The 14,875-nt window shown below is 44.8% G+C and overlaps 1 protein-coding gene across 1 annotated transcript in view; it reads right to left on the minus strand.

The window, feature by feature from the left end:
- Positions 1-14,875, minus strand: part of PRSS16 (serine protease 16) — a 31,477-nt gene that overhangs the window by 2,895 nt on the left and 13,707 nt on the right. Inside the window, exons 7-10 of the mRNA XM_056845749.1 lie at positions 13,997-14,044; positions 10,342-10,611; positions 7,350-7,491; positions 163-342 (exon numbers count right to left, since the gene is read on the minus strand). Coding sequence (XP_056701727.1) covers positions 163-342; positions 7,350-7,491; positions 10,342-10,611; positions 13,997-14,044 — 640 coding nt within the window. The remainder of the gene's footprint in view (positions 1-162; positions 343-7,349; positions 7,492-10,341; positions 10,612-13,996; positions 14,045-14,875) is intronic.

Genomic DNA, 14,875 nt, shown 5'->3' on the forward strand with positions numbered 1-14,875 from the left:
TGCTCCAGTTCTTTCTGGTTGTTCCAGGCTTCTAATATCCTCATGCATTAGTTATTGAACGTCCCATTTCGTTGACTGTATTGACTCTCTGCCTTGAGTTCCTGTGAGAAAAGGTGGACTATAAATAACGCAATTTTTTAAAAAAAAAATACATCTCCATACCATTAACAAAAAGGACGCGACTGGCTTTGGGGCAGTCAGCCCCATAGTATTCGTTGGTGAAAGCCACCGCCTCCTGGACCCTGTCGCGGGAGACATTGAAGACCTCCGCACAGATGTCGAGCTCGGACGGGAGACTGATAAGGTGAGAGAAGAGGCAGGTGGAATCCTCACAGGTCTGGTCTGGAGAAGGAGGAAAGAGACAAAGCAGTAAGACCACTGGGACTTGCTGGGATCATGACCACCCTCCAAAGTTCGACGAGGTCAGCAGAGGACCACTCCACAACCTGTAGAAGCCCACAATCTAATAGGAGTGGTTTCCCATTTTTGGCAGAGAGAAAGAGATCTGGAAGGTGTGCAACACAAATTTGTCGTGTTCTTTTTAGTCTTGTTCCTCTCCCTCCAGCCGCAGAAGAAAGGCTCATACGTTTGCATAAAAGGACATATGTAGGGCTTCCAGCCTCCAGGTGGAACCCGGAGAGCTCCTGGAATTACAACTGATCTCCAGACCACAGAGAGCAGTTCCCCTGGTGAAAAGGGCTGCTTTGGAGTGTGGAGTTTATAGCATTATAGCTGAGGTCCCACCCTCCCCAGGTTCCACCCCCAAAATCTCAGCTTAGTCAAGGAGACTAAGGCACCTTGCCCAGAGCTAAAACAATTTGAAAATTCTACCGTATCCCCAATATTTCTTCCTCCAGGATGCACTTAAATACTTGGGGAGGCTGATTTCCCCTGTGTTTTCCTTTAGCCGACTCTCTACAATCCATGTTTCTGAAGCATGTTCAACCCTCATCAGGCCATTGGGTAAAGGGTCCCCTTCTGGTTAATTTAGCAAGTCATATTTTTCTGCATATCCAAAAAAACACTGCTGGCTGCAGAGACCCCAACCTTTCCTATGAGTGGCCCAGTTGTGCTGCTTCTGTGATTGCATGGAAGCCGGTCATCTCATAACGACAACTATAACTAATTGCAATTAATAAAGGTCATGGCTGGTGCTGGAGAAGGATGATGCATTTATTTATTTATATCCCACTTTTCTCCCCAGTTGGGACTTGGTGGCTTTTAGAACATAGTTTTCCCCTCCTCCATTCTCTCACAACACTTGCAGGGACCAAAAAGTGAAATTGTAACAGGAGATGAAGAGAGGGCAGAACTCCTCAATTCCTACTTTTCCTCAGTCTTTTCTTGCAAGGGAGGCGGTGCTCAACAAGTCTTACACATGATGAGGGAAGGGATTTGCAGCTCAGGATTGGCACTGGGGTAGTGCACAAACACCTAGTTGTTTTAATGAAACAAAGTCCTCAGGGCCAAATGAATTGCATCCAAGGGTACTCAAAGAACTTGCAGATGTAATTTCTGAGCCTCTGTCCATTATTTTTGAGAAGTCTTGGAGAACAGGTGAGGTGCCAAAAGATAGGAGGTGGGCAAATGTTGTCCCCATCTTCAAAAAGGGGGAAAAGGAGGATCCGGGTAACTACGGACCCATCAGCTTGACTTCTATATTGGGAAAGGTTTTTGAACAAATCATCAAACAGTCAGCCCTTGAGCATTTAGAAAGGATGGATTTGATTACTGATTGATGGTATGCCCATAAAGGTATTAAAATTCAATTTGATTACCAGCATGGGTTTCTCAAGAACAAGTCATGTCAGACTAATATTACCTCCTTTTTTGAGAAAGTTACTACCTTGCTGGATCAGGGGAATGCTGTAGACATAGTTTATCTAGATTTCAGTAAGGCTTTTGATAAGGTTCCCCATAATATTCTTGTTGACAAATTGGGAAAATGTGGTTGAGATCATATTTTCGTTAGGTGGATCTGTAACTGGTTGACAGATCGCACCCAAAGAGTGCTTGTTAATGGTTCCTAATCCACTTGGAGAGGAGTGACTAGTGGAGTTCCTCAGGGATCTGTCCTGGCCCCTGTGTTGTTCAACATCTTTATAAATTATTTGGATGAAGGAACAGAGGGGATGCTTATTAAATTTGCAGATGATACTAAATTGGGAGGGGTAGCAAATACAGTAGAAGACAGAGCCAGGATACAGGATGATCTTGACAGGCTGGAGAATTGGGCTAAAACTAATAAAATGCACTTCAACAAAGAGAAATGTTAAGTTCTGCATTATGTTAGGAAAAATCGAATGCATGATTATAGAATGGGGGAGACTTGTCTCAGCTGAAGTGTGTGAAAAGGATCTTGGGGTCTTAGTAGACCAAACACTGAACATGAGTCAGCAGTGTGATGCGGTAGCTAAAAAGGCAAATGCGACTTTGGGCTGTATCAACAGAAGTATAGTGTCCATATCATGCAAAGTGATGGTATCACTTTACTCTGCTCTGGTTAGACTTGTGTTCAGTTTTGGGCACCGCAATTTAAGAAAGATGTAGACAAGATGGAATGTGTCCAGAGGAGAACAACAAAGATGGTGAGGGGTCTGGAGACCAAGTCCTATGAGGAAAGGTTGAAAGAGCTGGGTATGGTTAGCCTGAAGAGGAGAAGACTGAGAGGGGATAACCATCTTCAAGTACTTGAGGGGCTGTCATATAGAGGATGGTGCCGAGTTGTTTTCTGTTGCCCCAGATGGTCGGACCAGAACCAACGGGTTGAAATCAAATCAAAAGAGGTCCTGTCTAGACATTAGGAAGAATTTTCTAACAGTTAGAGCGGTTCCTCAGTGGAACAGGTTTCCTCGGGAGGTGGTAAGCTCTCCTTCCCTGGAGGTTTTTAAGAAGAGGCTAGATGGCCATCTGTCAGCAATGCTGATTCTGTGACCTTAGGCAGATGATGAGAGGGAGGGCATCTTGGCCATCTTCTGGTCACTAGGGGCGTGCGTGGGGGAGGTAATTGTGAATTTCCTGCATTGTGCAGGGGGTTGGACTAGATGACCATAGTGGTCCCTTCCAACTCTATGATTCTATGAACCCTGTGAGGTAGGACAGGCTGAGAGTCTCTAATGGGCCCTAAGTCACCGAGCAAGCTTGCATGGTAGAAGTGTGGATTCGAAGCTGGGTCGCCCTGTCAACATATGTCAAAGTTATGGCTAGTCTGCAGTTTGCTAAACAGATCATACTGATCAGAGTGACAGCTAAGTCATGTGATGATGCTAGTCTGATCCAGTTTGTACAGCCAGGAATGGGGATTTCCAGAATGACTCATCTCAAGTGAACTGTGATTGGTCATAAATGTGTATATAAGTCTGTGTAGTGAATGTAAGTTACTTCTTGCCTGAAACATACGTGCTGGCGGAGCATGCTGACGCTCAGAGCTGTGAATGTTAACAACCAAAGGACTCTGTGTAAATATTGTAAATAAACTGTACATAGCAGAACTGCGTGGTGTGAAGTGGCTACCAGGTAAACTCCTGAAGTCCAGACAAGCTGAGCGCGACAGGGTTATGGGCCCAGATAGACTGCGCTGAGAGCTGGAGGTTCTATTGGAGTTGGTGAGCTACTGCCGTGAGTTGCTGCTGTGAGCGGTTTGGATGTCTACAGAGCCCAGTGCCGCTGAGGACCTTGATGTACAGTCTGAAGACGGTTCAGTTGTTTCTGACCAAGAGTCGGAGGAGGAACCAGGGGAAGATAATCAGCTACTGCCGGTGAGCGAAGATATCATGGCGCAAGCTGTTTCTGCCCTGCTGGTTGATAAACTGACCGCAGATAACTATGCCGTGTGGTCCCTGCGAATGGAGCATTATCTTAAGCGTGAGTCATTGTGGACGTATGTGGATTCTCCCCCACAAGCTCCCACGCCTGAGAAAAGTTTAAAAGACCAGAAGGCATTAGCCACGTTGATATTAAGTGTTGCTGATGACCAGTTGGTGCATGTGGCGGGACAGGGGTCAGCTAAAGATGCCTGGAATAGCCTCAAGGCTGTATATGTGCAAGACACGGCTAGATCCCTTATTTCCCTGATGAGAAGGATTTATAGAAAGACTATGGAGCCAAATGAGAAAGTTAGAGCTCATTTGAATACCTTAGCCACATATTTTCAACTGCTGGCTCAGAGGGGAAAGCAGATTTCTGACCAGGACCAGGTGTTTATTGTTTTAAGTTCCCTGACGGAGCGTTTCGACCCACTTATCTCACCCCTTGAATCTGTTGATGCAGCAAAATTATCTTTGCAGTACATCACAGGCAGATTATTAGAAGAGGAGGCGCGATATACGCAACGGGAGTTGGCAGTCAGCCAGACCGGGAGCTGTGCCAAGCATGAGATAAGGAAGGAAGCAAGCCTCAGCTGTGCGACGAAAGTCAGTGAAGCAAGCAAGCCTATACCTGTAGCTTTACACGTGAGATGTTACAGATGTGGTGAGGAGGGACACATTCAAAGATTTTGCCCTGCTGCAAAGAAATACAGAGGAGGAAAAAAGACTCAATTTGTGACCAAACAGCAAGCTACGCTGGTGAGAGTGAGTCCAGACTCCCTGAATGACTCTTGGATAATTGACTCAGGAGCTTCACAAATATTCGTGAGGGAGGAAAGGCTACTAATGAACTCACATCAATCGGCGTTAGGTCATGTAAGTTTGGCAGATGGACGTTCTGCAACTGTTTCCTGTGAAGGAAGTGTAATGTTTGGAGGTTTAAACCATACATTCAATGATGTGCTTTGTATACCCTCTCTTGAGAGAAACTTATTAAGTATAAGTGCACTAGATTCTGCTGGATTCAGTGTGATTTTCAGAAATAAGTGCTGTAATATTCTCAAAGGTGATAAAATTATGGCAGTGGGAAATTTGAAAGATAATGTGTATGTGCTAGATAACATGACAGGTAAAGCACAAACAGTGTTAAACAAAAACCCTCACCATAAATGTATACATTTGCTACATAGAAAACTCGGTCATGTGGGCTGGGGCACATTGAATAAAACTCTTGCCCTGCTGGGCAATGAAAAGGTTGAAGGGTGCAAAACATATCTGGATTGTGATGTATGCAAGCAAAGTAAGTCTAAAGCACACCCAGTTGCACCAAAGAATGACAGTAACAAAAACCCCTCTATATCTTATTCATAGTGATGTGGTAGGCCCTTTCCCAGACAGTATATCTAAAAGAAAATATCTTCTTCTTTTGATAGATGATGCCACAAGGTTCACATGGGTGTATCCCATAGCAAAGAAGTCAGAGGTGTGTGACACTACAAAGATGTGGGCTAACAATGTGCAAAGGCAATTGGGGCATAAAATTTGTAAGTTCCAAAGTGATTTTGGGGGCGAGTACATGTCTGGTGAAATGGCTCATTGGTTTAAGACTCAAGGTATTGAACATAGAATTGCAAATGTATCCATGAGTCAAGAAAATGGTGTTGCAGAGAGAAAGGCAGGAGTACTGCAAACAATGATAAAATCAATGCTACTTGATGCTGGATTGCCAAAAATGCTCTGGGCTGAAGCAGCAAAAAAATGCTTGTTATATGTCAAATAGAATTTGGACAAGTGCCACAAACAATATTCCATACAAGGCTTTGTATGGGAAAGATCCCAGTTTGGATCATATCAGGATATTTGGCAGTAAAGCATGGGTCAATATACCACTGAAACAACGTAGGAAAGGTGGTGAAAGAGCAAAAAAGTTGACATTCCTGGGGTATCAGACAGGAATGAAATCTTACCGTTTTGTAAATGACCAAAATGCATTAAGTTTCAGTCGTTCAGCTACATTCTGTGAGGATGCTAATTGGCCTAAGATACATGCAAACCTATTACCATCCACAGTACTGTTACCTATGAATGATGATTCTGATAACATGCCAGAAGTGAAACAGGAGGTGCAGTCACCAATACATGCAGACTCTGAGAGTGTGCAAAGTGCAGATCAGAGAGTAGTGCCAAGAGTGTCCTCTAGATCTACAAAAGGTGTTCCACCTCAAAGGTATGGTGTAACTGCTAACCATGTATTTGTAAAAGTTCCAACTGATTACAATGATGTGTTAAGTCTAGCTTCAGAAGAGAAAAATGCTTGGCTGCAAGCCATGGAGGCGGAATATAACTCATTGGTGTCAAATGAAGTATTTTCCTTATCTGAATTGCAGGCAGATAAGAAAACTCTGAGTTGCCGTTGGTTGTACAGACTCAAAACCTTGCCAAATGGGAATGTTAAATATAAAGCAAGATTAGTTGCGAGGGGATTTACGCAGGTGGTCGGACAGGATTATTATGAATCATTTGCCCCCACGATTCGCATGGAAACAATTAGAGTTGCATTAACCAAGGCTGGAACAGAAGGAATGCTAGTTGATCATTTTGATTTTGATACTGCATACCTGAACGCACCTATTAAGAGCTATATCTTGATCAAATACCAGGTTTCAATGTCAAAATGCCAAAACAGTGTTAAAATTGCACAAGGCATTATATGGCTTAAAGCAATCTGGACATGCATGGAATATGTGTATAAAAAATGCTTTAACCAAAAAAGGGTTTAAGCAGAGTGTGTCTGATCCATGTCTGTATCAAGTGGAAATATGTAAACAAACCTGTTATTTATTACTTTTTGTGGATGATGTATGTTTAATGTACCACAACAAGGAACAGTTGAAATGGTTTATTTCCATACAGGAAATGTTTAAAATGAAACATCTAGGCCCAATTAAGAATTACCTAGGGGTGCAAGTCTCCAGAAATGAGAATGGTTGGTGTGCACTAAGCCAGGAGACTGAAATGTTTGAATACTGAAAGATTTCAATACTTAAAGAAATGGCTGTGTTTAACAAACGTTTGACTAGGGAGGCGTGTCAACATATGTCAAAGTTATGGCTAGTCTGCAGTTTGCTAAACAGATCATACTGATCAGAGTGACAGCTAAGTCATGTGATGATGCTGGTCTGATCCAGTTTGTACAGCCAGGAATGGGGATTTCCAGAATGACTCATCTCAAGTGAACTGTGATTGGTCATAAATGTGTATATAAGTCTGTGTAGTGAATGTAAGTTACTTCTTGCCTGAAATATACGTGCTGGCGGAGCATGCTGATGCTCAGAGCTGTGAATGTTAACAGCCAAAGGACTCTGTGTAAATACTGTAAATAAACTGTACATAGCAGAACTGCGTGGTGTGAAGTGGCTACCAGGTAAACTCCTGAAGACCAGACAAGCTGTGCGCGACACGCCCAGGGTCCGAAGTCTGCCCCTCTATTCACTACACCACACTGACTCTCAGTGAAGGGGCATGTATGTCCCTCTCACTCACAATATCCAAACTCGGTACATGTCTGGAAGAACCACTGCCTCTCGCCGACACCCGACACAGAGAGGTTAGTACTGCGTAGTTCCCTCAAGACCTCCTCGTGAGAATTTTCTAGACACTGCTGCATCATACTGATCAAGAATACCTGTCAAAACAAGAGAAGGACTTAATTTTTGCTTGGGTTCTGACCCAGAACCTATTAGTGCAAAATACAGTGGTGGGGATTTTGATTATCACCCCCCCCAAAAAAAATTCTGAAGTCTCCCTCCCTCTTTTTTCCACAGTGCCTCCATGAAAGAAGTCAAGACCTCTTTGATTCAGACTCCTGGGACCAATCCTCACCCCCAAATCCTCAATCTACCACTGGTTGCGAACTAAGACGAAACAATAAAGCCCTTCTCCCACCTGCAATAACAATTCTGAAGATTCTGAGATCTCAAGTTTGTCTTCCCACCCATAAGGGGTAGAAATTTGTATTTTTAAAACAGATTTCCGGAAGCTGACCTCAGTGCCCAGTGCCACAAACAGTACCATTTCCAGCTTCTAAAGAAATCCAACACAGACATGACCCAGGATGTATTTGCCCCAAATTCTTAGAAGACTAAAATATCACATAAGGGCAGGTGGCACCAATGGATACTCATGACAAGAAGAGGGAAACGATCCTGAAGGGCTTTACCCAAAGGAGCCCTGCACCTGTGGAAAAAGGCTCTTCTCTAGAGGAAGGTCTTTAAAAATAATTCACCAGTGACAAACTCAGTGTTCTGGATTATAGTGGGTGTTTTTCCATGGTATGGAATGTGGAGAGAGCAAAGCAGAAGAGGAGAAACAAGCAGGAGGACTGTGACACTCATGGGGGGGGGGGAATCCCATCTTTCCCCCCACCATCGTGGCTCCAGGTCCCAGCTGCCTTGGTGGAGAAAGCCAGAAGTACTCTGGGCTCAGAGAGGTTCTCAGCATCTGCTGCCACAGCAAACAAGAGCCACTCTCAGCATCCTCCGACATGATGGCTGCGCCCAGAGAGGATCCCTGTGGCAGCCACCACAGCCAGGTCAAACAGACAATGCTGTTTTCAAATGGGGGGGGATTTCAACCCCAAATATATTAAATGGGAGGATTTAAACCCCCAGTGTATATTTTTCAACTTTTCAGGTTTTTCTGCAAACCTGGGGAGTACCCCACGTTTGCAGAAAAGTCTGTTTAGCATCTGAGCGACCCCGATCTGTGGATTTAGCTATCTGCAGATGGGGTCACACGTCGCTATTAGATATATAGAAAGAAAAATGGGGTGAGGCTGTTGACAACTGTCATTATGAAGGGGTGGAGGAGAACATAGAGGAGAAGAAAGTGGAAGGAATTGAGGAGGACTTTGGGAAGGAGAGGAAGCAGAAAAACAGAAGTGAAAATGGCTGTTCACATCCAAATAGCACAGAACACCAAACAACCTAAAGTTATTTGGACGTTGCATAGTGTATCTGTTTCTCTCATCATTGATAGTAATTTTTAATTACAATTATTTGTAATTAAAACAACTCCCAGCCCAAACTCTGAAGGCGGCAATCACGATAACAGGCTATTTACATTATAAAGCAATAGAGTTTAAGCGCCGATCAGCAGGGAGCTATTTCCCAGCTTCACCTCTTTCTAATCTCAAATAGAAAGACAGTAAGCATCGCAGAAGAGAATTCTGTTTCAACCACACAGATGCTCAGGAGGTTGAGGCTGAGAATCTTTGAAGACATCCCCCCCCCCCGGAAAACAGCCCAGCTCAAAACGGAAAGGGATCCTGTAATGAAAGAATCTCATTCACCCCATTTTGTATTCCCTCCCCCTTGCTTATAGCAATCTTTTGAAAACCTAGACCAGGGTTCCCCAAACGTTTTGAGTCCATGAGCACCTTTGGAATTCTGACAGAGATTGGTGAGTGCAACCACAAAATGGCTGTCACATGGCTTGCCAATCTCCAGGTGGTGGCTGGAGATCTTCTGGGATTACATCTGATCTCCAGGTGACAGAGATCAGTTCCTCTGGAGAAAATGGCTGCTTTGTAGGGTGGACTCTACGGCATCATATCCAATTGAAGTCTCTCCCCTCCCCAAACCCCACCCTCTTCAAGCTCCACCCCCAAAATCTCCAGGTATTTTCCACCTGGAGCTGGCAACCATACTGCCACGGGAAGAGTCAATCATAAAATGTCAAGGAGTGAGGTTATGTACACCTCTAAAAGTAACTCTTCAACATTTTAGGCAGAAGCTCTGTTTAACAGGATACCTTTTAAAATATACATACTGTTTAAGATCATTGTGCTGTGGTACAGTTTTTGCCAAAGCAATGTTTTTAAAAACTCTGCACATCCAATCAGATCTCCAGCGAGCAACTGAAGCCTTGCTGGGGGAAAAAGCCCCTCTGTCTAAAAACACACGATGGACGCTGGGGAAGGGGTCAGGAGGGACCATGGCACCCACGGGCACCACATTGGGGAACCCTGACCTAGACTAACATGCTTTCAGAACTTGTTCATAAACCAGGGCTAGCCCTCGATCGTCTTAGTCAGTATGACTGTTAATTAAATCTGCCTGGTTTTACATATGAGCAGGGGGAGGAATAATTTTGAATATAAATGTTTCTCATTTTGTTTTTAGATGATGAATGTCTCACAGCAAGTGCCATCCCAGAAGAGGCATTCCCACCTATGTGTGAGTGAAGGGGGATGTGCCTCTTCCAAGCACAAGGAATGCCACTGGTTTTTAAAATTTTCCATTAAAAAAATCAATTTAACAGGAAGGCCTGCTGCCCAATTGATTGGAGGCACCTTTTTAATTGATACAAAGCTTTTAATCAATCAGAGCATAGAACATTACACTCTTAATAACATCCATATGCCTGTAGGAAAAGAGGGATTATGCATATAGGATCAATGAGACATTCTACCTCCCCAGAATAAAAATCAGGGACCTGGGGAAAAAGTAGTTTGCCCGCTTCGACATGCTCTTACTTTGTTGGTAACCATCAGTCTCTGATAAGGGGAGCCAGTCTGGTTGGTCATGATCCTACACAGACTGGCCACACTGCCCCACTGGACACCTTCGTCGTTGTATTGCACGGCACCCATAAAGATGTCGGCGAGGTTGCTGACCATCTCAAACAGGTCGCTGGTCCCCTTCAGAGCCCCACAGGAGTGGAAGTCTTTAGCTAGCTTCTCCAGATGTCCGGCATGTATCAGGCTGTCCACAATGGAGAAGGCCTCTGCCACCGCATCACGGCACTGCCCAGGGAGAGCAAAAGAGTCACTTCCAGGGAAGAAAGTACAGTATGGTGGTCAGAGCAGGGAGCCAGGATTCCTTATTAACAATCTTCACAAGAGCTTCTAGGGTGAGAATCAGAGACTTCTAATATCCTATTTGAAGAAGTAGAATCATTGGGACATCCCCGGTTTTCTTAGAAAGGTTTTTTCACAAGAACTGACCAGGACTCCTGGGTTCTCTCTAGCACTGCAGGTCTAATGTTTATTGGCTGGGAAGGCAAGGAATCTAAGACATATCTCCAGCCTAGTGGTGCCAATCTCCAGGTGGGACATGGACATCTCCCAAATTACAAATAATCTCCAGATGACAGAGATCAGTTCCCCTGGAGAATATGGCTGCTTGGGACCTGCAAATCTCCAGGAATTTCCCAACTCAGAGTTGGCAACCCTAGATCTACTAGATCAAAGTGGTGGGAAGGAACCAGAGTTTATAAGAAGTGACTGGTCAATTTGTGGTTTATAATAGCAAGATCTGAAAAGAACCTTTCAAGCATTTAGTTACTTCCAACGATGCTAGAAGATAGGCCACTGTTATAAATTTCCATATTACAGTTTCAGAAGGGGGTAGGAAAAAAAGAGATAGATTCACCCAAGGACCCCAGTGAGCACATAGTAAGAAGAGTTGGTTTTTATATGCCGACTTTCTCTACCACTTAAGGGAGACTTATATGCTGACTTTCTCTACCACTTAAGGGAGACTTAAGGCTTACAATCACCTTCCTTTCCCCTCCCCACAACAGACACCCTGTGAGGTAGATGGGGCTGAGAGAGCTCTAATAGAGCTGTAACTTGCCCAAGGTCACCCAGCTGGCTCCATGTGTAGGAGTGGGGAAACAAATCCAGTTCACCAGATTAGCCTCCACTGCTCATGTGGAGGAGTGGGGAATCAAACCCGGATCTCCAGATCAGAGTCCACTGCTCCAAACCACCACTCTTAACCACTACACCCGAGTTCCTGCCCCACATGCTTCCATCCAGTGGTATCAGGGTTGCCACTCTCCAGGTGAGGTCTGTCTGTCTCCAAGAATTACCACTTATCTCCATGTGACAGAGATCAGGGGAATGCTGTAGACATAGTTTATCTAGATTTCAGTAAGGCTTTTGATAAGGTTCCACAAAGTATTCTAGTTGACAAATTGGGAAAGTGTGGTTTAGATCCTATTATTGTTAGGTGGATCTGCAACTGGTTGACAGATCGTACCCAAAGAGTGCTAGTTAATGGTTACTCATCCACTTGGAGAGAAGTGACTAGTAGAGTTTCTCAGGGATCTGTGCTGGGCCCTATGTTGTTCAACATCTTTATAAATGATTTGGATGAAGGAATAGAGGGGATGCTTATTAAATTTGCAGATACTAATTTGGGAGGGGTAGCAAATATGGTAGAAGACAGAGCCAAGATGCAGGATGATCTTGACAGGCTGGAGAAGTGGGCTAGAACTAATAAAATGCACTTCAACAAAGACAAATGTAAAGTTCTGCATTTAGGTAGGAAAAATCAAATGCATAATTATAGGATGGGGGAGACTTGTTTGAGCAGTAGTGTGTGCGAAAAGGATCTTGGGGTCTTAGCAGACCAAACACTGAACATGAGTCAGCAGTGTGATGTGGTAACTAAAAAGGCAAATGCGGTCTTGGGCTGCATCAACAGAAGTATAGTGTCCAGATCACGCGAAGTAATGATATCGCTTTACTCCGCTCTGGTTAGACCTCAACTAGAGTTCAGTTTTGGGCACCACAATTTAAGAAAGATGTAGACAAGCTGGAACGTGTCCAGAGGAGGGCAACAAAGATGGTGAGGGGTCTGGAGACCAAGTCCTATGAGGAAAGGTTGAAGGAGCTGGGTATGTTTAGCCTGAAGAGGAGAAGACTGAGAGGGGATATGATAACCATGTTCAAGTACTTGAGGGGCTGTCATATTGAGGATGGTGCCGAGTTGTTTTCTGTTGCCCCAGAAGGTCGGACCAGAACCAACGGGTTGAAATTAAATCAAAAGAGTTTCCGCCTAGACATTAGGAAGAATTTTCTAACAGTTAGAGCGGTTCCTCAGTGGAACAGGCTTCCTCAGGAGATGGTAAGCTCTCCTTCCCTGGAGGTTTTAAAGAAGAGGTTAGATGGCCATCTGTCAGCAATGCTGATTCTGTGACCTTAGGCAGATGATGAGAGGGAGGGCATCTTGGCCATCTTCTGGTCACTAGGGGTGTGGGTGGGGAGGTAGTTGTGAATTTCCTGCATTGTGCAGGGGGTTGGACTTGATGGCCCTGGTGGTCCCTTCCAACTCTATGATTCTATGATCAGTTCCCCAGGAGGAATTGGCAGCAACAGAGTGTGGACTCTATGGTGTCACTTCCTCTCCCCAAACTCCACCCTCCCCAGTAATTTCTCAACCTCAAGATAGAAACCCTAAACGGTGGACAGAAGGGCTCTAAGAAAAAGGGATGTAAGCTTTGCAGGATTGCCATGTGTCTAGAAACTCACATGAAGTAGGGTTGCCAACCTACAGGTGGCAACACAAACACACAAACTTCGTTGTTAATTCCTGATTCTTTCTATGTCCCTGTAGTCTCACAAGAAGAAAAAGGGGGGCACATCAAAACAAAACAAAAGTGAAGAAAACAATTGGTGCAAGGGAAATAATATTTTAGTAACTTCTGTAACCTTAATGTGTTTTGTGTAAGCTTCTTCAGGAGGAATCTTTTTCTACTTCAGCGTCCCGTGCAAGCAACACACACACACGCACACACTATCCTTAATTTCTCTCTCTTCTCCATTCCATTCTCCATCCCTGCACACACACTGTCCTCAACTTCTCTTTCTTTCTCCGTCCCTCTGGTCTCTCTCTCTCTCATACACACACACTCATTTTTCTCATTTCCTTCCAGTCTCACACACTCACTCCTTACCTTCCCTTTTTCTCCCCCCCCCATTCACCCACTCATTGGCTCCTACTTCTGCAGCTCAGCAGGAGAGGAGAGGAGAGGAGGCAGCAGTTCCTACTGCTCCCTCCCTACGGCAAGCTGAGGGTCCGTCCCCCGTCCCAACGGCATGCTGAGACTCTCTCTGCGGCTGGCCAGGACCACACCCATGGGGGAACACACTCTGGGAGCCGCTTCTCTCTCTCTTGGAGCCCCCTTTCAGGAATGGGGGGAAGTGTACCCCCATTTGAGGATTTAAATATCCTGAGGCAGGGGACACATGTGAGAACCTTGCGGAAGCCCCTCCCTGCCCAAAACCCTGCTCTTGCCAGGCCCCACCCCCAAATCTCCAGGAATTTCCCATCTTGGAGTTGTCAACCCTAATAGCCAGCCAAACAGCCCAACCCCAAAGTCATTTGTTATTAAAAGCAGACCTCTTTGGAACCACCAACCACTGGATTCAACAGGCTGTCAGCGACAACCTAGAGAACAAGGAACAAAAGGAAAAGGGGGTAAGGAAATCTTCAGAAGCTCACAAAACTGCATTATGCTGAATCTGACCACCAGCTCATACTTAGATATTTTAAATTTACTTTATTTCCCAGTAATCTGATTGGTCTCTCTATTTTTTGTTTTAGATTACACTGGTATAGGGGTTGTTTTAATGGTGAGTATAGTGTTGTGGACCATATTAATATTTTAAATTAATACGTGCAGAAGGCCCCCAGGTTATATCCATAAAATAGCCGTTCTGCCTTCAAGATTGGCAATTTGGGACTGCAACAAATTGCAAGTAGCATGAACCCCACTCTCAATGATCTGATAAACCCATTTGCTCACACGTCTTCAGGACATGTTTCCTTGGTCTCTGCAGTCATATACTACCCAGATCTTACAAGAGATTCATACACAGTGATTTAACTGATGGGCAGCTCTTTAACACCCTCACTTTGAGAGGAGGTGGCAATTTCCACCCCCTTGGGGCCTCTCTGCTCAGTGCAGGGACAGGCAGGGGGAATATTCAAGCTTATTTTGCCTCACAAACAGGGTTGCCAGACTCCCACCGGGGGATACCCCAATTTGGGCTCCCTCTCCCTGGTGCTGTCCAGCTGGTCGGTGCCAGGGGTGGCATGGCACCCACAGGCACCATGTTGGGAAACACTGCTCTAGGATAAGTGGGCCCCATTCAGCCCAAAGATAACCCTCAAGACACCATAAAGAAAGACATTACATGAAAGCCGGACATCTCTTTTTACACCTCGAAAATATTTTTGCCTGAGGTGTTAGGCCAACTTATCGCCAACACTGGTCTG

The sequence above is a fragment of the Euleptes europaea genome, chromosome 3, assembly GCF_029931775.1.
Source record: "Euleptes europaea isolate rEulEur1 chromosome 3, rEulEur1.hap1, whole genome shotgun sequence".
NCBI lineage: Eukaryota > Metazoa > Chordata > Lepidosauria > Squamata > Sphaerodactylidae > Euleptes > Euleptes europaea.